Source organism: Salvelinus fontinalis, chromosome 32 (genome assembly GCF_029448725.1).
Source record: "Salvelinus fontinalis isolate EN_2023a chromosome 32, ASM2944872v1, whole genome shotgun sequence".
Taxonomy (NCBI): Eukaryota; Metazoa; Chordata; class Actinopteri; order Salmoniformes; family Salmonidae; genus Salvelinus; species Salvelinus fontinalis.
The window spans coordinates 14,130,826-14,158,508 of NC_074696.1; the positions used below are offsets into that span (position 1 = coordinate 14,130,826).

A 27,683-nucleotide genomic window follows, 5' to 3' on the forward strand; every position below is an offset into this window, starting at 1 on the left:
TACACTCTCACCTCTTCCTGACCTCTCCCTTTCTATTGTCTCTCCTCCCTCCTCTTGATGACAAGGCAGTGCCACTCAGGTGTCAGCGGTCCAGGTCTCCATACTGCTGACAGTGACAGATCTGTGTAACCTACACCCTCATCCCAGATCATGGGGGTTTCTACCTTACATGGCCTTGGTTTTTGTACTGACAACAGGCTCACTTCCTATTTAACCAACTCTCTCAAACCAGGAAATTCACTGAAATTGAATCAATTTAAAAGTATATTATTTTTAATAACGTTTTTTTTTTCTTCAATGCATGATTTTTCTAGCCTTTATCACACACACACACACACACACACACACACACACACACACACACACACACACACACACACACACGACTGCCAGCATAGTTAAGAGTCACTTAAACTCTTTGTTATTCATTCTTTGACTAATGTTTGTTTAAAGGGATTTGCCTATGATACCATCTTTGTAGAGTATTTCTCATGGCTTGACCAAGCTCCTGCGATGCCAATAAACCGCTCTAGGTTTGACTAAACCACTTTAGGTTTGAAACCATTCTAGGTTTCTTTCTAGGAGTGTGTTCATTGTGGGCTTGTCAGAACTAAGTCTGTTTGACATCTGCTCCAAACAGACCCTCTTACTCAACAGGTCAGGATGTGATGGCAAAAGTACGCAGTCACACACACACACAAACACCCCCCGCCCACACTCTCACAAATCAAGAAATTCAAATGATCCATCCCCCTCTCTCTCACATGACCCCCTCCCACCCCCTCTATCGCTCGTTCCCTTTCCAAACACCCTATAACAAATACAAAGTTCCTCACTCACTCCCCCACACACTGCTCTGGTTACCTCTGGCTCTGACAGTCACTTGCGGTGAGCCCGGTGGTGTAACATTGAAGCTGGGAGACAGATAGAGGTAGCTGCTATTCACCCCTTGCTCAAAGTCAAACGGAGACTTGTATTCCTGCTCCAGAGGGTCCATGGCTGTTGCCTGGATGGGTTAGGTGGCTGGCTAGCTGGCCGGGCTCCCACTACAACGCCTCATAGAACCCCGCTGCTGCTGCCACTAATTGCCTGCATGTGATAGGGCGCATGCAACTTGGGCACAACTCACTCACTGCTCTGATTGTCCTCTCCTGTCTCCTGGTCTGGTAGCGCACGGCACTTCTGTTGTGTGTGTGTGGCAGTGTTACGTGACAGTGTGTGTGTGTTTTGTGACAGTGTGTCGTGTGGGTTATATGTCAGTATGTGTGTGTTGCAGTCGGACACACACACACACACAGCTCCAGCCAAGGCTAGCCTCCTAGCCTGTCCGTCTGTCTCTGGGTCTGTCCGTCCGTCCGTCTCTGGGTCTGTCTTTCTGCTGCAGGCTCATATGACAAGCAGCCTGACAGGGAGGCTGAGGCGGCATCACTACAGCCGTTCTGTGGTGTTAATGAGTTACCTTTCCCCTTCGCTCTCTGCCGACGCTGCAATCACCAACCACCACAATCACAGTCAGTCACCCGGTAACTAGGCTTGTCTCTTGTAAATAATCGCAAAGGCCACTGGTGGATTGCTGCCATCCACAGATTCTGATTCAGCACAAATAAGGAGGTTTTTAAAGTAAAAGAGCATGAAGCTGCAAGGCTAGCTAGAGTTTATGGCGTGCAGGAGCTCTTCTGTGATAATTATACCAATCTTCCAGCTCCAGTATCCAGCCCTGGTCATTCTCCCCCTCCCCTCCCTCCCTCCCTCCGTTGCACACCCCTGCCATCTAAGAAAATACGAGGTTCCATTTGTCGGTTGGTCACATGACAAGCTCAGGCCCGGGATAGGGCAGGCCCGTGAGATGGAAGCAGGCGTAATCTGCAGTGTCCCAGATTATAGCAAGTTGCTAATCCAGTTCAGACTGTCCAGCTTGGAGCTACACTGTACTGTTACTGAACAGAGACCAGGGAGCTACACTGTACTGTTACTGAACAGAGACCAGGGAGCTAGGCTGTACTGTTACTGACCAGAGACCAGGGAGCTAGGCTGTACTGTTACTGACCAGAGAGACCAGGGAGCTAGGCTGTACTGTTACTGACCAGAGACCAGGGAGCTAGGCTGTACTGTTACTGACCAGAGAGACCAGGGAGCTAGGCTGTACTGTTACTGACCAGAGACCAGGGAGCTAGGCTGTACTGTTACTGACCAGAGACCAGGGAGCTAGGCTGTACTGTTACTGACCAGAGACCAGGGAGCTAGGCTGTACTGTTACTGACCAGAGACCAGGGAGCTAGGCTGTACTGTTACTGACCAGAGACCAGGGAGCTAGGCTGTACTGTTACTGACCAGAGACCAGGGAGCTAGGCTGTACTGTTACTGACCAGAGAGACCAGGGAGCTAGGCTGTACTGTTACTGACCAGAGAGACCAGGGAGCTAGGCTGTACTGTTACTGACCAGAGAGACCAGGGAGCTAGGCTGTACTGTTACTGACCAGAGAGACCAGGGAGCTAGGCTGTACTGTTACTGACCAGAGAGACCAGGGAGCTAGGCTGTACTGTTACTGACCAGAGAGACCAGGGAGCTAGGCTGTACTGTTACTGACCAGAGACCAGGGAGCTAGGCTGTACTGTTACTGACCAGAGACCAGGGAGCTAGGCTGTACTGTTACTGACCAGAGACCAGGGAGCTAGGCTGTACTGTTACTGACCAGAGACCAGGGAGCTAGGCTGTACTGTTACTGACCAGAGACCAGGGAGCTAGGCTGTACTGTTACTGACCAGAGAGACCAGGGAGCTAGGCTGTACTGTTACTGACCAGAGACCAGGGAGCTAGGCTGTACTGTTACTGACCAGAGAGACCAGGGAGCTAGGCTGTACTGTTACTGACCAGAGAGACCAGGGAGCTAGGCTGTACTGGGTTCCCGAGTGGCGCAGCGGTCTAATGTACTGCATGTCAGTGCTAGAGGCGTCACTACAGACCCTGGTTCGATTCCAGGATGTATCACAACCGGCCGTGATTGGGAGATCCATAGGGCGGCGCACAATTGGCCCAGCGCCAATCCGGGTTAGGTCGGGGTAGGCAGTCATTGTAAATAAGAATTCGTTCTTAACTGACATGCCTAGTTAAATAAAGGTTTAAAAAATGACATGTTAAATGACATGTTACATGTTACTGTACAGACAGCTGCGTGTGGAAAGAGCCGTAGCCTTGATGTCCTGCCAATGCAGTGAGCAAGTTACAGAAGCTCATATATCATGCCCCCAGGACATACTAGTACAATAACAGGGGAGGTTACATTTTTTGGGGGAGGTGGCATGATATTCGTTCATCTGTAACTTTCTCACTCATCATTACTCACAATTCATTCAGGATTATTCGTAATCATGGTAGCATCCAGATTAATGTATTAGTGTTTAGAAATGTATTCTATTCTTATTTACAATAAAAGTGACTACAAAATAAAAGTACATTATTTACCATTTATTTCTATTGGGCACAAAATAATCTAAAATACAACCAAAACAAACAGTAAAGGCATCCAACAAATTTGTAGTCACAAGCTTGATGGTCACCGCATGCTATGAATATGGGACCAAATACTTAACTTACTACTTTCAGACACATACAGTGCCTTCGGAAAGTATTCAGACCCCTTGACTTTTTCCACATTTTGTTACGTTACAGCCCCCTTACGTGTTTTAATGTACTCAATCTACACGCAATACCCAATAATGACAAAGCATAAACATTTTCGCTAATAAAAAAATAATATCACATTTACATAAGTATTCAGATCCTTTACTCAGTACTTTGTTGAAGCACCTTTGGCAGCGATTAGAGCCTTGAGTCTTCTTGGGTATGATGCTACAAGCTTGGCACACCTGTATTTGGGGAGTTTCTCCCATTCTTCTCTGCAGAGCCTCTCAAGCTCTGTCAGGTTGGAGGGGGAGCGTTGCTGTACAGCTATTTTCAGGTCTTTCTAGAGATGTTCGATCGGGTTCAAGTCCGGGCTCTGGCTGGGCCAGTCAAGGACATTCAGAGACTTGTCCCGAAGCCACTTCTGCATTGTCTTGGCTGTGTGCTTAGGATCGTTGTCCTGTTGGAAGGTGAACCTTCGCCCAAGAGGTCCTGAGCGCTCTGGAGCAGGTTTTCATGATTGGTGGAGTGCTGCAGAGATGGTTGTCCTTCTGGAAGGTTCTCCCATCTCCACAGAGGAACCCTGGAGCTCTGTCAGAGTGACCATCGGGTTCTTGGTCACGTCCCTTCTCCACTGATTTCTCAGTTTGGCCAGGCGGCCAGCTCTAGGAAGAGTCTTGGTGGTTACAAACATTCCATTTAAGAATGATGGAGGCCGCTGTGTTCTTGGGGACCTTCAATGCTGATGATCAATGGAAACAGGATGCACCTGAGCTCAATTTCGAGTCTCAGAGCAAAGGGTCTGAATTCTTAAGTAAATAATATATGTTTTTTAGTTTTAATACATTTGTAAAAATTCAAAGAACCTGTTTTCGCTTTGTCTTAATGGGGTATTGTGTGTAGATTGCTGAGGATTTATTTTTATTTAATCCATTTTAGAATAAAACTAACGTAACAAAATGTGGAAAAAGTCAAGGGGTCTGAATACTTTCCGAAGGCACTGTAAGTGAATTTGTTCCAAAACTTTTGGTCCCCTAAAATGGGGGGACTACGTACAAAAAGTGATGTAATTTGTAAACGGTTCACCCGATACGGATGAAAATACCCTAAAATTAAAGCTGACAGTCTGCACTTTAACCTCATAGTCATTGTATAATTTCAGTAGTGAGCCAAAACATAACAAAAATTGTCAGTGTCCCAATACTGAGCTCACTGTATGTGTCCGTGATACTGATAGCCTATACAACACCTGAGCTGGTGTACAGTACAGGCCAGGGTTTCCGTTAAGAAAATGTGGCGCCGGACATTTGACCAGCAGCATTTAAAATTTACCAGACATTTGAGAAATTTACCAGACTCACATGCATTGGGTGCATTACCTGATAAGGGCGTCCACCCAAGGTGCTCAGAATGACAGGAATCACATTTAGATTATGCTAATTTATATTAAAAGAACATGCAACTCGAGGAATTCTTACCGAATTCCGATGCGCATTTGAAGATTTATTTAAACTTTTCCCTCAGCCAACAAGACGAGTAACGAACAGCAAAAGCACTAGCCTATGTCAATCTACTATCCCACCTAGTAGACTAGTTTACATGTTCTATTGGTCAGCTTGTCGTTCTGTGCGAGAAAGAAATAGCCTTATCCAAATAAACTCTGGGACAGTTGTGCGATGATAGATCCCACATTCATACAACCAGTAGACCAATGAGGCTGACTTTGTCTTGGTAAGGGTCATATGTCCTAGCAACCATGGGTGTTGGATTTTGAACTATTTAACTAGCCTGCACGATTTCCTTTGTAGAGAATAGGGACCAGTGGGATATATGAAGCAGAGAGTCTCTTACAGTATTGCAATGCTGTGATCGAGTTTGGTAACAACGAGGCCTTACACTGCTTCCAATCAGCAAGTTCCTCACTGGCAGGCAGGCAGGCAGGCAGGCAGGCAGGCAGGCACACACACACACACACACACACACACACACACACACACACACACACACACACACACACACACACACAAATATAAAAATCAAGAACAGGTTAACCTGGTCTCTTCATTCTCTCTGCAGTCAGTGAGAATCATTTTACAGGTCCCGGATGTTTGTTTTCCTGACTGGTCCTTGTTGGCGGGCTGCCAAAGCATGCATCACTCAATAAGATGACATTACAGAACAGCCTAGAGACACGCACGTAAACAAGCCTACATGAAAATACACAGCAAAATTCAGTCACGGGTCATCTTACAGGGAAAGCACCCTGTAAGCTGAATAGACACACTTCCTACCCAACTAGTATAACTGTACACTTGTTTTACCATTAGAGGAAATTGAGTAATAGACTAACTGTTTTTGAATCCATGCAGCTTCTCCATTTAGGCATAGGTTATCTTCTTGATTCAACCCAAGTTGTGGTTTCCCCTCCACAACCCCGCCCACACAAAACAGCAGCCATCATGGTCAGACTGGAACAAAGACGTTCTTTAAGTGTTTAATACACCACAGCCTCTAATCCATTAGTAGATTATTACAGACTCACAGTGTCACATGATGGTGGTGAGGCCCAAACAGGAATCATCAGTGTCACATGATGGTGGTGGGGCCCAAACAGGAATCATCAGTGTCACATGATGGTGGTGAGGCCCAAACAGGAATCATCAGTGTCACATGATGGTGGTGAGGCCCAAACAGGAATCATCAGTGTCACATGATGGTGGTGGGGCCCAAACAGGAATCATCAGTGTCACATGAACATGATGGTGGAGAGGCCCAAACAGGAATCCTCAGTGTCACATGATGGTGGTGGGGCCCAAACAGGAATCATCAGTGTCACATGATGGTGGTGGGGCCCAAACAGGAATCATCAGTGTCACATGAACATGATGGTGGTGAGGCCCAAACAGGAATCATCAGTGTCACATGAACATGATGGTGGTGGGGCCCAAACAGGAATCATCAGTGTCACATGAACATGATGGTGGTGAGGCCCAAACAGGAATCATCAGTGTCACATGATGGTGGTGAGGCCCAAACAGGAATCATCAGTGTCACATGATGGTGGTGGGGCCCAAACAGGAATCATCAGTGTCACATGATGGTGGTGGGGCCCAAACAGGAATCATCAGTGTCACATGATGGTGGTGAGGCCCAAACAGGAATCATCAGTGTCACATGATGGTGGTGGGGCCCAAACAGGAATCATCAGTGTCACATGAACATGATGGTGGAAAGGCCCAAACAGGAATCCTCAGTGTCACATGATGGTGGTGAGGCCCAAACAGGAATCATCAGTGTCACATGATGGTGGTGAGGCCCAAACAGGAATCATCAGTGTCACATGAACATGATGGTGATGAGGCCCAAACAGGAATCATCAGTGTCACATGATGGTGGTGAGGCCCAAACAGGAATCATCAGTGTCACATGATGGTGGTGAGGCCAACACAGGAATCATCCATGTCACATGATGGTGGTGAGGCCAAAACAGGAATCATCCGTGTCACATGATGGTGGTGAGGCCCAAACAGGAATCATCCGTGTCACATGATGGTGGTGAGGCCAAAACAGGAATCATCCGTGTCACATGGTAGTGGGGCCAAAACAGGAATCATGGGACATTGGCTGGCTGGAAGACGACTCTCTAGCCCAGACCCAGCACAGCTGTGGCTAGCCACAGTCAGTCATTGGCAGGAGGGAAGCCAGACAGTGTGGAGACAAAGAGGCCAGGGATTTCTCCACACCAAAGGGGCACATCAACCCATGACCATGGGACACTGGACACAGCCAGGGGGACCATGTGACACTGCAGAGTGGTAAGCCCTGCGATTTCAAATGTTATGCTGGGGGCTCATCACCCCATGGTAACCTTACTAGAGAGGTTATACTGAAGAACTTCAAGGGTAAGAGGGGAACTTTCATTGGGCTTAATATATATTTTGGTGAGGTAATCTATGAGCTAGAATTCTGTTGCAGCTGCAGGTTCCTCTTCAGGCCCGTCTTAGAATTCTGTTGCAGCTGCAGCTTCCTCTTCAGGCCCTTCTTAGTATTCTGTTGCAGCTTCCTCTTCAGGCCCTTCTTAGTATTCTGTTGCAGCTGCAGCTTCCTCTTCAGGCCCATCTTAGAATTCTGTTGCAGCTGCAGCTTCCTTTTCAGGCCCATCTTAGAATTCTGTTGCAGCTGCAGCTTCCTCTTCAGGCCCATCTTAGAATTCTGTTGCAGCTGCAGCCTCCTTTTCAGGCCCATCTTAGAATTCTGTTGCAGCTGCAGCTTCCTCTTCAGGCCCATCTTAGAATTCTGTTGCAGCTGCAGCTTCCTCTTCAGGCCCATCTTAGAATTCTGTTGCAGCTGCAGCTTCCTTTTCAGGCCCTTAGAATTCTGTTGCAGCTGCAGCTTCCTTTTCAGGCCCTTCTTAGAATTCTGTTGCAGCTGCAGCTTCCTCTTCAGGCCCTTCTTAGAATTATGTTGCAGCTGCAGCTTCCTCTTCAGGCCCTTCTTAGAATTCTGTTGCAGCTGCAGCCTCCTTTTCAGGCCCATCTTAGAATTCTGTTGCAGCTGCAGCTTCCTCTTCAGGCCCATCTTAGAATTCTGTTGCAGCTGCAGCTTCCTCTTCAGGCCCATCTTAGAATTCTGTTGCAGCTGCAGCTTCCTTTTCAGGCCCTTCTTAGAATTCTGTTGCAGCTGCAGCTTCCTCTTCAGGCCCTTCTTAGAATTATGTTGCAGCTGCAGCTTCCTCTTCAGGCCCTTCTCCTTCGGGATCTTCCTGCTCTACATTACTATTTTTTTTCTTCTTTTCTCCCAGGCCCACTGGGCCCCCCTACAGCTGACTGTAATGTTAGTGTTCCCCCAGCCATCCCAGGCCCACTGGGCCCCCCTACAGCTGACTGTAATGTTAGTGTTCCCCCAGCCATCCCAGGCCCACTGGGCCCCCCTACAGCTGACTGTAATGTTAGTGTTCCCCCAGCCATCCCAGGCCCACTGGGCCCCCCTACAGCTGACTGTAATGTTAGTGTTCCCCCAGCCTCCCAGGCCCACTGGGCCACCTTTAATTTACAGACAGTCGACAGCCCGGCCAAATCTCACACTCTGATGGAAAATTCACAAAGAAATAGACCCTGTAATGAATTCACAATGGCAACAGTTTACAGCACGGTGTTGTTGGAACCCTGTACAGTAATCCTGTCCATGGAACCCTGTACAGTAATCCTGTCCATGGAACCCTGTACAGTAAGGAAATGTGGCTATCAAGGGGTCTTGCCTCGAGAATAATAACGAAGTTAACAACTGACTAAGATGAAAGATGGGAGACTGTAGGCTTTTCTTCTGTGATCCTTCTCATACAGGCCTAGTCTTTGATCAGGGAACTGACTTGAAGGAAGTTATGTCAAGTAATATCAACAGAGATGAGCAGACCCTTCAGGGATAGAAGTATGGAATGGGCATTCCATTACAGCTGACATGACAAGGAATCTGACAAGTCCTATCCTGTTATGATTAGGATAATGTTCCGCTGGAGATTTCCCTGAAAATAAACCACTATCTGGTCTGCTGTATCATTATCTTGCGCTTGGTATTCCCATAATGCATCTCTGTAGCCTATTTGTTACAGAGACATTTTGAGTTGCAACAACAGTTAGCATAACCTAAAGTTTCCTAAACCTAATTCAAACCAATAGCAGTGTAAAACAAGTCTAAATGTAAAGTTAGTCTGATTGATCCTGTGTATCTTATGTCAACAGCAGCAGGTATAGCCCAGGCCAAGTTATACAGCAGGATTCCACAACTGGCAACCCGGTTTTCTTTGCCCCCCTAAGTTCTGAGCAAATGTTTTTTTTTATTGTTTTATTGTTTGACATAAAAGACTGCAAAAACACCAGGAAATGTTGCTCCAGGTGATTTTAATTTAAGAAATCTTTTCCCCAAGTATTCCCATGCATAATAGAGAGAGACACGTGATTGTATACAAATGTAAACAAGGTTTGAAATGATTGTTTTAGTCAAACATATCTGTTTGGGCTACTTGCAGTCAATTTGAAGTCTACAAATTATTTGTAATTATAAACTGGGTGGTTCGATCCCTAAACGCTGATTGACTAACAGCCGTGGTATATCAGACCACATACCACCACAGGTATGAAAAAAACATGAATTTTTACTGCTATAATTACATTGGTAACCAGTTTATAATTGTAATAAGGCACCTCGGGGGTTTGTGGTATACTGCCAATATACCACGGTTATGGGATGTGTCCAGGCACTCCGCGTTGAATCGTGTATAAGAACAGCCCTTAGCCAATGTTTATTGGCCATATACCACCACACCCCCTCGGGCCTTATTGCTTAATTATGTTCCGGTCCCCCGACCATCTGCTCAAGAAAAAAATATGAATCTAGTTGACGATCCCTGTTATATAGTATTTACATGGCAAGTTCCCCTCACTGGAGCATTTAGTAAGCAGTTGTAATAGAAGCTTAAAGAGGAAATGTTGGTGACAGACACTAAGAGGCAGAGCAAATAAGTCATTCATCATGACACGTCAACACACTGGGACTTCAACCAATCGCCTGCTTTTAAACACAGATTCAGGAAGTGAATGATGATTTTTCTTAGAGTACAGGATAGGCCAAATGTCAATAAACCTAATGTCAATTCGAGCTTCTTGTTTCAATTACAAACATCTCTGATGACAACTACTGGCAATTTCTGTCATTCAGCTATAATTTATATCTGCATACTTGTACGCAAGAGACATGTGGTGGAAGGGTGTGAAATTGTTTTGAATAGGTTTAAGTTTCATAAGGCCACATATATCCTTCACTCATAGAAACCTGCATATGGGCTGATCCAAATCAACAACAAAAAATGATGTAGGAATAGGTTAGGCTACGTCTGACAAAGACAGAAATCTTCAGTTCCCTCTGACGCTCCTTGACGTTTTAACCAGGCCTCGCAGGTAGAGATGTGTCAGTGTCGTCTCAGTCGTGGCTGGAGGGGGCGGATTCTGTCGCCTCAGATTCTGAAATACTTCTCTTCTCAGACCACTCAAATTGAGCTAGTTGTCTCTTATTGAAATCTAATTATAGTAACTTTGCCATGACTCCTGTCTTAGAGTAATTCATATTGTTAGGTGAGGCCGCATCTCAGAGAAAAAGGAGAAAAACTCCGTTTTCAAGCTGTTCCGTTGTAGAGCTAGCTTGCAGTCGGTCATGCTACATTATTAAAGGAGATCATTTGGAAATTATTTCTTGTGAAGAAAAGTTCAGAATAATGTATTTAAGTGGATTATCTGGGTTGCGTTACTAAGGGCCAGAGATAAATGATAACGTTGCCATAAGCTACAGTACATGACCAAAAGTATGTGGACACCTGCTCTTTGAACATCTCATTCCAAAATCATGGGCATTAATATAGTTGGTCTCCCCTTTGCAGCTATAACAGCCTCCACTCTTCTGGGAAGGATTCCACTAGATGCTGGAACATTGCTGCTATAACAGCCTCCACTCTTCTGGGAAGACTTTCCACTAGATGCTGGAATATTGCTGCTATAACAGCCTCAACTCTTCTAGGAAGGCTTTCATCTAGATGCTGGAACATTGCTGCTATAACAGCCTCCACTCTTCTGGGAAGGCTTTCCACTAGATGCTGGAATGTTGCTACACAATTGTTGCCACACAATTGGAAGCACAAAATCATCTAGAATGTCACTGTATGCTGTAGTGTTAAGAATTCCCTTTACTGGAACCAAGGGGCCTAGCCCGAACCACAAAAAACAGCCCTGACCATTATTCCTCCTCCACCAAACTTTACAGTTGGCACTATGCAGTCGGACAGGTAGTGTTCTCCTGGCATCCGCCAAACCCAGATTCGTCCGTCAGACGGTCAAGCGTGATTCATCCCTCCAGAGAAGGCGTTTCCACTGCTCCAGAGTCCAATGGCGGCAAGCTCTACGCCACTCCAGCTGACACTTGGCATTGCGCATGGTGATCTTAGGCTTGTGTGCGGCTGCTCGGCCATGGAAACCCATTTCATGAAGCTCCCGACAAACAGTTCTTGTGCTGACGTTGCTTCCAGAGGCAGTTTGGAACTCGGAGTGAGTGTTGTATAGTCACATACTTTTGTATATATAGTATATAACATATCGGTTGTGTTAGGCCCTACGTTGCCATTCATTCAATTACCATATCTTATTTCATTGTCTGAGTAATAAAGACAGAGATTTCCAGCCTTAACCTTAAACTACATAAATTAAGTGCATTACCACCACCGACCTCATTCGTCTTTCAGTCACCCACGTGGGCATAACCAATGAGGAGATGGCACGTGGGTACCTGCTTCTATGAACCAATGATGAGATGGGAGAGGCAGGACTTAGAAATAGAACTGACTTCTATTTTACCCCTTGGCAACGCTGACGCTCGTTGGCGCGCGCGAGCAGTGTGGGTGCAATAATTGAATAACATGTATGTCTACATTTATTTTGCAATGTGAGCGCACGTGACGCGAGCGGTGGTCAGCCTGTGAGAGGTCACTGTAGTTTAAAAAAAAATTATACCTTTATTTAACTAGTTAGGTAACCGATGGAAACTATGGAACTGACAGAAGGGGAAGAACAGGGTGTTTGTTATCAACTTAGGTCATCTAAACAAGCACAGGCGGAGAAGTATAGGATAACTGGAGCAATTCCTTAGGTAACTCTTCTCAGTTACACCGGTAAACCGTACAATGAAGCCCTTCCCCGCCTCCTGGTAAAACAGTTCCTTTTCAGGCCTTTGTCGTATAGGGTAGCTGAAAAAAAATGTATTACCCCTTTTTCGCCCCAATTCCGTGGTATCCAATTGGTAGTTACAGTCTTGTTTCATCGCTGCAACTCCCGTATGGACTCGGGAGAGACGGTCGAGAGCCATGCGTTCTCCGAAACACAACCCAACCAAGCCGCACTGCTTCTTGTCATAATGCCCGCTTAACCCAGAAGCCAGCCACACCAATGTGTCGAAGGAAACACCGTACACGTTGCGACCGTGTCAGCGTGCATGTGCCCGGCCCGCCACAGGAGATGCTAGAACGCTATGGGACAAGGACATCCCTGCCGGCCAAGCCCTCCCCTAACCAGGATGATGCTGGGCCAATTGTGCGTCGCCCCGTGGGTCTCCCGGTCGCGGACGACTGCGACAGAGCCTGGACTCGAACCAGGATCTCTAGTAGCACAGCTAACAACTGAGATGCAGTGCCTGCAAAAGAGATACCACTCTATATTTGTACCAGGGGAATGCCTCAAAAAGGTGTCTTAAATAACCATAAATCTACTTTTTCATCTGAATTTTGGCTTCATATTTGAAACCTAGGCCCTGTGGCTGATCATAGTAATTTGGCTACAGATCCAGATCAGCACTCCTGTTGCTTTCACCTGAAGCTCTGACAGCCAACTGAACCTCTCACTCTGTTGCCATGACAGCTGCCTAAGAAGAAAAACCGTGGACTAGTGGTCACGACACCCTGATGAAAACCTTGGCAACGGAGCCAATTCATATCCATACTCAGAGTTCGCTGTGACAAACTGTTCAGAGTTGAAAATGGAGGAAGGTGATAAAAAGGATTGCTATTTTTCATATTTCCAGTGGCATGTCAAGAACGCTGCCTTTTGCAGGCTATTAAATGCCAGGTCTGTTTTTGATTAAAAAAACTACTTAGATGCAATAGCATCATAAAAAGATGCAATGTTATCAAAAAAATACATTTTATTTTAGTTTTCCGCTCCATGTTTCTGAACCTCAAGACATACTACAAAATGAGCAGATTGACTTCAGGAAACAGAATCCACCACCTTTAAGATGCCCAAGGATTCTGATCCTGCATAGCAGATCACTCAATTTCTGCTGAAAGAAAAGAAAAGCAGGTCACAGAGGCCTTCCTACCTGGCAGCCCCTCCTGCAGAGTACACAAACCAGACTGTCTCTGGCATCATCCTGTTAATCTGCTGTTTAAACAACACGTGGCTCCCTGGCCTGTATACCTGCTGCAGCGAGACGTGAGCAGGCAGACATGAAGGGAGAGGAGGAAGGAGAGGGAGCCACGAGGCAGATGGCTGCCCAGCAGGAGAGGAGAAGAGGAAGGGGAGCGGGTGAGCGTGGACAGAGAGAGAGAGAGATAGAGGGGGCGGGGAGTGGGGGATGGAGTCAAAGCCAGGAAGGATGCATTCAGCTGCTACCTGTCTGACCCTGCATCGAACCACCTTCCAAGAGGAATGTTGGAAGGAATGGAAAACCGAGGGGAAGGAGAACAGGGAAGTGGTCAGAGAGGTCATAGGGGACTGGAGAGAGGAAGCAGAAGTAGAGAGTGTTGCTGCTGCTCAACACGCTCAAGAGGCATAGACTACTACCTGATTGGCTCTTGTGCAATGTGTAGCCTAGTTCTGGGCGTAAAATACTAGGCTAGACATGTAGAGACATGATTTGTTTACAACGTTTCAGAGATGGCAGGAAAACTGAAGAGTGCTGGTAGACTACTAGCCAACATCCTGTAAACAAATGAACCACAAGAACAGTGGTAACAGTACACTTCAGTGTCGCTTATCAACTAACAACATTACTATGTCAACAGGCTACGCCTTCATCCAAAGTGTGACAATTGAATTATGACTGTCTAAATAAAGCTAAAAATGGCTATCACAAACCTTTAAAAGGACGAACGAGATACAGTAAACGGTAATCAATGGGTTATTGATTCAAGCCCAGAACAATCTGTATTGCGTACACAGTAAAGTAGGTGTGACACGTCTAAAGGTGTGGTGTGTCGGCGTTCCAGCAGCAAACATATGGTAAGGCTTATTTTCAACCCACTTCGGTGAAAATAACTGCAAAGCAACAAAGCATAGATATATTTCTGTAAAATACCAGCTAATGTTGATAACCAATATTATGACTCGTTTTCTTTCTTTAATTTTTTCAAAAGCGTGCAACAAAGTAACAGTTAACGTGAGGTTTGGTTTTGAAGTTGAGGACCAGACAGAGACTTCCTTGTTCTATGAATTTTGGAGAAAAAAACAAGACATGAGCATTGTACAATATTGAACTACACAGCCAAAAGTATGTGGACACCTGCTCTTTGAACATCTCATTCCAAAATCATGGGCATTAACATGGATTTGGCCCCCCCCCCTTTGCTGCTATAACAGCCTCCACTATTCTGGGAATGCTTTCTATTAGATGTTGGAACATTGCTGCAGGGACTTTCTTCCATTCAGCCACAACAGCATTAGTGAGGTCGGGCACTCATGTTGGGCGATTAGGCCTGCCTCGCAGTCAGCGTTCCAATTCATCAGAAAAGTTTTAGATGGAGTTTGAGGTCAGGACTCTGTGCAGGCCTGTCAAGTTCTTCCACACCAATCTCGACAAACCATTTCTGTATGAACCTTGCTTTGTACATGGGGCACTGTCATGCTGAAACAGGAAAGGGTCTTCCACAAACTGTTGCCACAAATTTAGAAGCACAGAATGGTTTAGAATGTCATTGTATTTTGTAGCATTAAGATTTCCCTTCACTGGAACTAAGTAGCCTAGCCCAAACCGAGCTTTACAGCACTCCAGCTGACGCTTGGCATTGCGCATGGTGATCTTAGGCTTGTGTGCGGCTGCTCGGCCATGGAAACCCATTTCATGAAGCTCCCGACAAACAGTTCTTGTGCTGACGTTGCTTCCAGAGGCAGTTTGGAACTCGGTAGTGAGTGTTGCATAGTCAGACACTTTTTTATATATAGTATATAACATATCGGTTGTGTTAGGCCCTACGTTGCCATTCATTCAATAACCTATCTTATGTCATTGTCTGAGTAATAAAGACAAAGATTTCCAGCACTAACCGGTCCCGTTCTGTGAGCTTGTGCGGTCAAGCCGTTCCTCCTCCTAGATGTTTCCACTTCACTGACTAGCTAGAAAGCTGGCATCCTAAGAAGGTGCCAAGTTGAAAGTCACTGAGCTCTTTAAAAAAAACAACTTTATTTAACTAGGCAAGTCAGTTAAGAACAAATTCTTATTTACAATGACGGCATACCCGCGGCCAAACCCGGACGACGCTGGGACAATTGTCCGCTGCCCTATGGGACTCCCAATCACGGCCGGATGTGATACTGCCTCTTCAGTACGGCCATTCTAATGCCAATGTTTGTCTATCAAGATTGCGCGGCTGTGTGCTCCATTTTATACACCTGTCAGCAACGTACGTGGCTGATTTATCCGAATCCACTAATTTAAACGGAATGTCCACCTACTTTTGGCCATGTAGTGTATCTTATTTCTTCGGGGTATATTGAACATTTTTACAAGCTTCTGCAGAAGGCTGAACTTGCGTTAGCTAGCATATGCTACCAAATATGTAGTGAGAGGAAGCTCACTAGCGGGCAGTGGGAGAAGATGGAACGAGATGGATTTTGGCCAACATTCTGCACATTTTCTCGTCAATGAAACATTTGATCTTAATACTGTTTTCTGTTCCAGAAACTAGAAAAGGTTATGATAAGACCGAACCCAAACCTGCCATTGTGCGCTATCGTGCATAAATGTATTTTGTCCCCCCACACCAAACCCGATCACGACACGCAGGTTAAAATATCAAAACAAACTCTGAACCAATGACATTAATTTTAGGACAGGTCGAAAAGCATTAAACATGTATGTTAATTTAGCTAGTTAGCTTGCACTTGCTAGTTAATTTGTCCTATTTAAGTGCTGACATAAAATTGTCTAGTGCAAATCCAACCCTTGTCATTTAGGTACATTATGAAAATAAAGACATGACAATTAGGCTACAGGAGATGAGCATTACAGGTAACATTTGAAGTTCATTACATTTAATTTCATGAATTTTAGCAATATTGCTTTCAAAATGATTGCAGTCGTTCGCATAGATAGTGAGTACATGGTTGTTCTGTCTGTGTATCACTGACCCTGAATAAACTATTGACTGGGATAACACAGCTAGCCTTTTAAGTAAATCATATGCTGTTTTAATAAACATTTTGTTGGCTTTATAATCGTGTGCGAAAATTAACTAGCTAGCTAGTTAGTTATACCTTGGTAACGTACAATGTTTTCTGGCTTTTCTCAAAACGAACCTCATTGTGACTAGGTACTTGTTGTCCCTTTTCTGGCCTTTACAGTCAAACATCGCTTCAGAAACGTCACAAATATTGATATGACCACCACTGTAGACCATTTCTCCCCTATTGTCACAGATTTAGCTCATCTCGAAATAAAAGCTGTGAAAACCTGCAAACTTTCTCAAATGTTTTGTCACCAGTGTCATGTTGACATCGTTTAGACCTCACACACTGTCTCTCCTACGACACTAACCTGGACAGCACCTTCGGCGCTCCGCCCAAGTAAGGCATTTGGTTGGTTTGACGTGTTGTGAGGCGTCAGTGATTTACACTGGGTTCAAAACCCTCTTTAAACTGATTTCTGCAATTCAACCAAAATTATAACGAACCCCTTTGGGGTAACCCAGACACATCACTTGGGCTATAAAGTTGAAGTATCCGTTAATAAACGTTGCTTTCTCACCACCACATATGGCAGTGGGAGAGGACGGAACTAGTTGAAACTGGGCCGACATTTTGCTAATTTTCTTATCGATGAAACATTTTCTCTCAACAGATTCGTCTGTTGCCAAAACATAAATATGTTACGAACACAATGCACTAAGTTTTAAAGAATTGTGTTTCTGCACACGCGCACTTCACACGTTCCCTAACGGAAATATGTCAATACATGCAGCAACGCGCCAATAGGATCTCGCTAGCTCGTGCTTGCCCACTTTCTTGCTTGTTTTGCCCACAATGCTTAATTTGCTCCACTATAAACGACACAGATGAACTATATTGGTTACTTATAAATATATTTCTGTCTGTGATGGAACTTCCACAGTCTTCCCGGGGCTAGCCTACAGCTAGCTGGCTAACTTGTTTAAAAAACAGTGTTTTAAAATGCTTGTCAGTAATATGAATGTAATTTTGAAATGTATGCTATAGCAAATACATTACCTTGATCTGCTTCCTCCATCCTTACGCTGTATGCTGTTTCTGCTATTATTTTTTGGTCAAAAAGCTTGCAGGTTCCCCACTTCGCTCCAGCAATATTGCGCACTCACATGCTGCTAGGCAGTAGGGGTGGGGCCCTCTGTGACGTCAAGCCGTAGAGAGAGTACGTAGAAGTGTAAACAAGAGCCAGGCACGTGGTTAATTGTTTAACTCCAGAGTGGTATAATACAAAGCAGAGTCAAGGAGTTATCCAGCTAACTTGCCTAAATATTCTAAATAACATGTTTTGGGGGAAAGATAAGCTTGAGATGGGCATGATCTAATTGAGTCAACAGCCAAAAACACATATCGAAGTTTAGCTCACCTAATGAACCAGAAAATCAACAGTTATTTATTTTCCTGTATGTTTATCAAAGTTAGCTGGCTAACTCATTGAACCTGTTTTATAGTATACCCCTCACTGCTCCCCAGCCGCGGCTCGAGCCCAGCCACGCTTCGCACCTCAGCCCGACCGACCCATCCCTTAGAGCCAATCCTTATCCCGAAGTTACGCATCTGACTAGCCGACATCCCTTACCTACACCTACATTGTTCTAACATGCCAGAGGCTGTTCACCTTGGAGACCTGCTGCGGATATGGGTACGGCCCGGCGCGAGATTTACACCCCCTCCCCCGGATTTTCAAGGGCCAGCGAGAGCTCACGGCATTAATCAAACGATCTATTGCAGCACACAAAACTATCTATTTGGGCTCCCGAGTGGCACAGAGGTCCAAGGCACTGTATCTCAGTGCTAGAGGCGTCACTACAGACCCTGGTTTGATTCTAGGCTGTATCACAACCGGTCATGATTGGGAGTCCCATAGGGCGGCGCACAATTGGCCCAGCGTCGTTTGGGTTTGGCCGGAGAAGGCCGTCATTGGAAATAATAATTTATTCTTAACTGACTTGCCTAGTTAAATAAAGGTTAAATTTAAAAAAATAAACACCAAGCCTGATTAACTAATATTTCACATTTTGTTATGATATATTTCTTCATGTGCATGTAGGATAGCCTAATTGAGGTCTGTCTGAACTTACATTAATGGATTTAATGTGTGGCAGAAGGATCTTCTAGACTACGTTCCAATCTGACCTGTAACCTAATTAATAGAAAGACACCCAATATGAGAATTGACTCAGACTATAACCATAGACTGCCTTGACCAGATCCATATATTAATATATTAAGAAAGATCTAAGTACAGAGCCTTCAGAAAGTATTCATACCCCTTGACTTATTGCACATTTCATTGTGTTACAGCCTGAATTCAAAATGGAGTAAATCGATTTTTATCTCACCCATCTACACACAATACCCCATAATGCCAAAGTGAAAACATGTTTAAGACATTTTTGCAAAATTATTGAAAATGAAATAGAGAAATATCACATTTACATAAGTATTCAACCCCCTGAGTCAATACATGTTAGAATGAACTTTGGCAGCGATTACAGCAGTGAGTCTTTCTGGGTAAGTCTCTAAGAGCTTTCCACACCTAGATTGTGCAACATGTGCCCATTATTCTTTTCACAATTCTCCAAGCTCTGCCAAATTGGTTGTTGATCATTGCTAAACAACCATTTCAGGTTTTGCCATAGATTTTCAAGTAGATTTAAGTCAACAGTAACTCTGCCACTCACTGTCTTCTTGGTAAGCAACTCCAGTGTAGATTTGGCCTTGTGTCTTAGGTTATTGTACTAATTAAAGTTGAATTAATCTCCCAGTGTCTGGTGGAAAGCAGACTGAACCAGGTTTTCCTCTAGGATTTTGCCTGTGTTTAGCTCCATTCTGTTTATTTTTTATCCTGAAAAGTGATACACCATACAAAGTGTAATAACAACTTCGTCATGCTCAAAAGGATATTCAACGTCTGCTTAATGTTTTTTACCCATCTACCAATAGGTGCCCTTCTTTGCAAGGCATTGGACAAATTCCCTGGTTTTTGTGGTTGAATCTGTGTTGGAAATGTAGTGCTCGAATGAGGGACGTTACAGATCATTGTACTGTATGTATGGGGTACAGAGATTAGGTAGTCATTCAAAAATCATGTTAAACACTATTACTACACACAGGGTGAGTCCATCCAACTTATTATAAAACGTTTTAATCTAAATTTTCTCCTGAACTTATTTAGGCTTGCCATTACAAAGGGGTTGATTACTTATAGGCTCAAGACATTTCAGCTTTAAATTTTTTATTAATTTGTACAAATTTTGAAAAACATTATTCCACTTTGACATTGTTGGTTATTGTGTGTAGGTCAGAGACAAAACATATCAATTAATCCCATTTTAAATGCAGGCTGTAACACAACAAAATGTGGAACAAGTCAAAGGGTGTGAATACTTTCTGAAGGCACTAGTGAAAGACAATAGGTGCCATCATTCATCACTATTGATCTATTAATTTCCATTCAAACAACAACAACTAAAATGACATGCATTCCAACCACAATTGTGTCAGTAGTTAAAAACACACATTTGAGACATTTAAATGGAGAGACACTGATTGTTTTGGGCATGCACATTTTATTACCCTCCCTCCCTCTCTCTGGATTTAGACCTGACAAGGCTTTAAAAACACATGCCATTACCAGAAGCAGAGTCAAACACTGTGTCCTGGCTTAGTCCTTAATTTAGAGACTTTGAAACAGGACACTGAACACTAGGCCTAACAATGCCACTCATTACTCTAACTGTGCTGTCAGTCTAACTGTGCTGTCAGTCAGTCAACTCAGTGAATCATGAAAGGCTTCCACCTGCTGGAGCAGCATAGCAGGAGCAAGTTTCCATGGGATTACAGTCTCATAGGCTAGAATAGATCAATATCAATTCCCCTATTTTGTATGGATCTTTAACTTCAATATTATGGCAGGGGAAAAAAACAGCAATGTAAAATCAGGCCTGACAATTTTTTTACAGACTATTGATGATGTTGACATAAACATATATATATTACTATATCATTATACATGTTTAAGCCAATGAATTAGGGCTACTTGTTTTGGTCTATTCATCGATAAAACCTCATTTGAATAGCTAAATATTCTACTTAGTCACATTTGACTGTGTACATTTCCAAGCAATTCATATTTACTTATTTTGATTGTTTTTGATTGATGAAAACATTATCTCTGATATAGCTGTGGTTTTTCACAAAATGTATTTTAATAAAAATATATAGCCTACATTTGGACTAAATGAGTTTGAGTTAATTGTATCATAAGTACATAATAAAGAAAAGGGGTGATGTTGGATTACATTTTTTTGTTGTTGAAAATATCGAAATAGTAGTGGGGGAAAAGTTAGTATGCAAAGAACCATGAAAGTGTTAATCATTCCCTAACCCTAGCCTCAACCCTAACACAATGCTAACCTTATGCCTAACCCTAACCTTAAATTAAGACCAAAAACCAGTGGCGTGAAATACTTTAGTAAAAAGACTTGAACCACTACGTCGTTTTTTGGGGTATCTGTACTTTACTTTGCTAGTTGTATGATTGAAAATATTTACTTCACTACATTCCTAAAGGAAATAATGCACGTTTTACTCCATACATTTTCCCTGACACCCAAAAGTACTCGATACATTTTGAATGCTCGTCAGGACATGGCCCAAATTCACGCACTTATCAAGAGAACATCCCTGGTCATCCCTACGCTACTGCCTCTGATCTGTTGGACTCGCTAAACACAAATGCTTCGTTTGTAAATTATGTCTGAGTGTTGGAGTGTGGCTATCCACAAGTAAATTAAAAACAAGAAAATTGTGCCATCTGGTTTGCTTAATATAATGATTTAGGAATTATTTATACATTTACTTTTGATAGATAAGTGTATTTCAAACCAAATACTTTTAGACTTTTACTCAAGTAGTATTTTACTGGTTGACTTTCACTTTTACTTAAGTCATTTTCTATTAAGGTATCTTTACTTTTACTCAAGTATGACATTCGGGTACTTTTTCCGCCACTGCCCAAAAGCAACAACAAAAATTCTGGAATTTTTATGATATAGCCAATGTTGACTTTGTGGCTGTGGTAACCGGTAGGCTATGTCACCACCACCACTACACCTTGTGCGTTGGATCACTTGCTGTACCTGTCCATTGGAATTAGCATAAAACAAACACGATAAGCGCACTAGATCTGTTTGACGCAGTTAATACAAGGGGACTGCCAACTCGCTTGGCAGGAGGTATGAAACGAGGACAATGATTTATTGGTTGAAGAGAAGGAAAACATAATATGAAAGGCACGCGTAAAATGAGCGCAGCCACTCAAACAAAAGACGCCATGCTGTTAACCGCACCCCCCATCTTCCTTTAAATGAGCCCCCAACTACCCCCCTTTCTCTGATCGAGGTGCATTATGGGGAAAGTCGTTGCCATTCGACCTCTGCAAGCCTGCGCGGACGCAGCTAGAACCCTGAAATTCATTATGCGTTTAAAAGCTTTATTTATTTCCGCATAACCTACATACTCTCACCAGGAGGCCAAAGCGGGAAAAAACGACAACCAGCCATTTAATTCGGATCCATAACATATCATACTTAAAGAAATAGAAATTAGTCGGTAGTAATATTGTTAAGAAAGTGGTAGATTTGAATATATTAAGAAAATGTCCGGAGAGAGAAACCGCAGGTCGCTGGCGTTCCGAGGAGGTGGATTAGCGGTAACCAGCTCCAGTGGTGTCGGTGGGGGCAACAGTAACAGCTGGGAGGCCCAGGCCTGTCAAGATCGACATTTGAACGGGAACAGGCCAGATCAAGAAGAGGATAGGGATCTGGGTGCAAAAGGACCATCGCAAGGGAGAGTGGAGGGTGGGGGGTCTGTCAGTGATAGCACAGAACCAGAGGCTGAGGAGGAAGAGGACCCGGAAGGGGGCAACTGGGCAACTGGGGTAGGAGAGGATCGTGTCGGTTGGGTGGCAGTAACTGTCGGAGAAGACGAGTCCAGGGAAGGGAGTAGCCGGACAGCGGGTAACTGCCTGAACAGCGCTGACTTGGGCAGCGGGGGCACGGGATCCGAGGACGACAGAGGCGAAACTGCCAGGAAATCTTGGGTAGAAATGAGACCGCAGACGCTACTGCAGAAACACTCCCAATTCCAAGCTTCATGGCTACAGGAGTTTCCATGGCTCACATTTTGTCAGGAGACGGGACTTATGTCCTGCTCCTGGTGTCACAACATTCCCACTAAAAACAACGACGAGCTGGTCAGAGGTAGTCGAAATTACAAGCGGGCCTTGCTGCTGAGACATCACCTGTCTTCTGAGCACGGAAGGAATGACCCGACAAAGCAGGTAAAGTGTCATCCGCTTAATTTATATTTGTCATTTTTTAGTTATTTGTAGCTAGCCAATATTATCCGAGAAGGAAAATAGACAGACAGCTAACCAACTAATTAGCTTGCTAGTTTCTGTTTTAGGCACAGTTGACTTCGAGTAGCTTGCTAGCCGGGCTAGTTGGGGCTAACAGTTCGCTGGCAGTTTCATTTCCCCGCGAGAGGCTATGTAAAGTTGCTAGTTTGAAACGGACGTTAATGTTTGCTCGTAAATGGGAGCTAGTCTGATCCCATGTCAATATAAGTACCTAACGTTACAGCTCACGTAAATAAAATGTGAATAATGGTGACATTACTATAGAAACTAATTACTAGCTAAACAAATATGTCTAGTTCAAGTTAGCCTGTAGGCCAGTAACAGCGTGAGTCCCGTTAGCATATAGTACTATTCTAAAATTAATAGGTGGCTAGCTAGCCTCGCTTAATTTACATTTGCATAGCCACAAGAACAGTACACATACTAGTTATCAGGAACTACCTTGGATGATTGCTAGCTAGAGGTCGCCAAAGGCAAGGGTTTGACCATATTAGCCTTTGGGGAACTGAACCCCTGTCTACCCAGCCACGCCTCTGTTCTGCTTCAAATGTCATTTTGATGGCTCGCTTACAGTAAAGAGCAGAATGTCCTCTGGCGCATTTCTCCCTTCCTCCCCTTTGTGGCAGCTAAATTAGAGGCATTGTTCTAGATGACCCCCCCAAAATCCATAGATGGTGTGTGATGGCCTAGGTTGGACAGGAGGAGAGGTAAATCAAGTCCCAGTAGCTTACAATGGGAGTAGCTTACAATGGGTTCATATGTATGCCAGAAGCATCATGGATCGTCACAGCAACATCTGACCTTGTCACCCCATACATGTATGGATTAATGGGGGGTATTATGGTATGGTTGTTTCATATCATAGATTTCTATAGCCATACATTGTCAGATTGTATGTGGGAAAAAACTGAAACCATTATGCCTTCTTGAAAGACCATCACCAAGGGTTATTCCCTCTGTTAGCTTGATATCAAACATTGATTAGCCTACTTGGTGAAATTACCATTGTGAAAAGGATTAATATATTGATGTAAATTATTCACATATTTGGAATAGTCCTGACCGTAGGACATATAAAACTGCTTCTGGATGAGATTAAACATTCCACTTGTGTAAGAACAAAAACTGTCAGACCCTGTTACTACACTATTACAAAGCAATTACTGAAATCCAACAACGATGTTTTGAATTGTAATTGGGCTACAGTGTTTTTTTTACACAGGGTTAAAGGGTAATCACAGTGCTCTTAATTCTCCTGGCAGCTTGATTCAGAGTCAGGATAAGAAGTGATAAATAGCAATTTGGTAACTGGGATCTGGTGTGTGTGTGTAGATGTGTGTGTGTGTGTGTAGATGTGTATTGGGGTTTGGGGATCTGTAGTTTGTGTGTGTGTGTGTGTGTGCCGAACACTATCCAGATCCAACCCAGGGCTGTATATTTACACGCATACATACATATATATATATTTACACACATACATACATATATATATTTACACACATACATACATATATATTTACACCCATCTATATATATATATATATGTATTTACACACATACATACATACATATATATATTTACACACATACATACATATATATGTTTACACACAATAACTACAGATCCCAGTTACCAAATATACAAGAACTACAGATACCAGTTACCAAATATACAAGAACTACAGATACCAGTTACCAAATTGATATCGATCACTTCCTATCCTGACTCTGATTCAAGCTGTCAGGGGAATTAAGAGCATGTAGCCTCACTTTGACTCTTAATTTGTCAGTGAAACGCAAAAGCATTGGATCACACTGCATGGTTAGTTCCTTCTGTCCGGTCCACTAACTTGTACACGTCACTAATTAAGAAGCACATCCAGTGAGAGGAGAGATTAGAGAAGAAGAAGAAGTAGTCCTCCTCCCTGGAAACAAGACGACCCCGGATGGTTGGCAACAAGGCCCTGGTTTAGAAGTTAAGGATGGGGAGGGAAACGACAGACACCAACCTGCCTTATCCATCGTGTATTTAAACACATTGCTATAGCCTCATTTCACGTCATAGAATATTTTTATATTGTTTTATATGGTCATTTTTACATTTACATTACATTTTTGTAAATTAATTAAGGTTAAAGTTAAATATATGCAAATTAGATTTTCCCTGTGGTGTTTTCCCCATATATATAACAGTAGCCTAATACTGTTTGAATATTTAATGTGTGAACTGCATTGTTGCAGCACATGAAATGGCATCCTTATTTTCTTCACCTTATTCCCAATCAAATTCGTGCCCAGCTGCGTGGCTAACCTAACTCGATTACTCGATTAGCTATAGAGAAGGCACACAGACCAAAGCAGCTGTGGCTGACTGACAGTGGATCTCATACAAACCTGGGTCTTGGCTGTACAGTCCTGGTACAGAGGTTCTATACAGCACAACCATACAGCCCTGGGTTGGGTTTGGTCGGGGTAGTGTTCGGCCAGGGAAGGGGAGAGGGAGATATAATATGACATTTGAAATGTCTTCTGTAAGTGTGATGTTTACTGTTCATTTTTATTGTTTATTTCATTTTTGTCTAACCAAGTGAAGTAGATAATAAACAAAGTTAACATATGTTTCCCATGCCAATAAAGCCCTTAAATTGAATTGAGAGAATTCTTCCCGGGAATTCTTCAACCCTATGTGGAGCCTATGTGGAGCATTGTTGGGAGGCCTGGAGCCCTCCTTCCCCTCCACACACCGTAGGGTCATTCACACTGCTGTAGTAGTGTTCTAATGTCTAGGTTAGAGAGGGTGGGGCGCTAGCTGGCCTCAGGATGGGATGGGATGGTAGATCGATGGTAGAAAAACAGGGTGTGTGTGTGTATGTCGTCTCTGAGAACAATGTTACAATGTTACGTCACATCTGATCATTGTGGGGTTGGATGTGTGTGTTTGTGTGACCACATTAACCAGGGCTCTCGTTCCCCGCACGGCCTTTGGTTTGTTTTGGCGTGGTGAGATATCCTTCTGAGAATTCTACTCCAAAGGGAACGGTTTGGTATTTAAACTCCGTTATGGTAAGAGATTATAGTACATCACAGGATGTCCATAGGTAGGTAGTTTCAGTCGAAGGCTACATGGATAGTAGGAACCTAAACATAGCATAAGGAAGCAGATGGAATTTCATTTTGATGACCACCTCTTTCGTCAACAACCCCTTTCCCCTTTACGCTTATTATTCCACCACTAACTATCTCTTGAACTACAACAAATGGCCACATCACAGAGGTGGATATTGTCACCATGATGTTCTCTTTTGGACCCAGCCAGAGCAGTGTGAGAGACCTGCCCATCCAGCAGCATCTGCACTCCAGCAGCACTGACACACTGTAACACGTGGCACATCTGGAGAAAGGATGAGGGATGAACCCGAGTGTGGAGCTGGAGCTGGTCTTGGACCAGGAGAGAGGAGGGAGTCCTAGCCGGACTCCATACCACTATACAGCAGCAGCCTATCTAGCATAGCTTACATGCAGTACTGTTGCAGGCCTGTATCCCCACCATTGTGACCTGTCTGGGTTACTGGGTCATTTAACTGCCTCAATACCAGAACGTATCCCCACCATTGTGACCTGTCTGGGTTACTGGGTCATTTAACGGCCTCAAGACCAGAACGTATCCCCACCATTGTGACCTGTCTGGGTTACTGGGTCATTTAACGGCCTCAATACCAGAACGTATCCCCACCATTGTGACCTGTCTGGTTTACTGGGTCATTTAACGGCCTCAATACCAGAACGTATCCCCACCATTGTGACCTGTCTGGGTTACTGGGTCATTTAACGGCCTCAATACCAGAACGTATCCCCACCATTGTGACCTGTCTGGTTTACTGGGTCATTTAACGGCCTCAATACCAGAACGTATCCCCACCATTGTGACCTGTCTGGGTTACTGGGTCATTTAACGGCCTCAATACCAGAACGAATTGTCAAGTCCTCACAGTGAACGCTACTGGGTTAAAGATGGCAAAGATTCCTCTTTATGTAACCAGGAAGTAGGCCTAGGTCTTTTCATATTGCAGATAGTGTGGCTACTATCAATGTAATTGTCTTAATCATTTCCAATCCCCCATGTACAGTAGCAGTCAAAAGTTTGGACACACCTACTCATTCCAGTGTTTTTCTTAATTTTTTAACTATTTTCTACATTGTAGAATAATAGTGAAGACATCAACATGAAATAACACACATGGAATCATGTGGTAACCAAAAAAGTATTAAACAAATCAAAATATATTTTATATTTGAGATTCTTCAAAGTAGCCACCCTTTGCCTTGATGACAGCTTTGCACACTTGGCAGTCTCTCAACCAGCTTCATGAGGTGGTCTGGAATGGTCTGGAATGGTCTGTTTTAAATCCTGTGTTGTTTAAACCACGTTCCATGGAATCGGTACATCGAAATCTCCTCGCAACTATTTTGCAACCTTTATGGCATAGCTGTCATTTTTTTGCTCCTTAAGTTGAACTGGTATACTTTTTTATTTATCACAATTTTGGTCTTTTACGCAGGGCTGGCAGACAAGTTCTTCACCTTCCACTTGCCTCCTTCATTTTTGCTC

At 43.8% G+C, this 27,683-nt stretch overlaps 2 protein-coding genes across 6 annotated transcripts in view; one reads left to right on the forward strand and one right to left on the reverse strand.

Annotated features, from left to right (window-relative positions):
* The window catches only part of LOC129830793 (tumor protein D52-like), a 29,845-nt gene extending 12,042 nt beyond the window's left edge, over positions 1-17,803 (reverse strand). For 3 of the 5 annotated variants that reach the window (XM_055893525.1, XM_055893524.1, XM_055893526.1), the window contains exon 1: positions 17,656-17,802. In XM_055893525.1, coding sequence (XP_055749500.1) covers positions 17,656-17,674 — 19 coding nt within the window. In that variant the 5' untranslated portion in view covers positions 17,675-17,802. Of the gene's footprint in view, positions 1-17,655 lie in introns of all 5 variants that reach the window. The other 2 variants (XM_055893523.1, XM_055893521.1) reach the window with 1 other exon arrangement.
* A 4,268-nt stretch (positions 17,804-22,071) lies between these two features.
* The window catches only part of LOC129830794 (zinc finger and BTB domain-containing protein 10-like), a 22,518-nt gene continuing 16,906 nt past the window's right edge, over positions 22,072-27,683 (forward strand). The window contains exon 1 of the mRNA XM_055893527.1: positions 22,072-22,996. Coding sequence (XP_055749502.1) covers positions 22,313-22,996 — 684 coding nt within the window. The 5' untranslated portion in view covers positions 22,072-22,312. The remainder of the gene's footprint in view (positions 22,997-27,683) is intronic.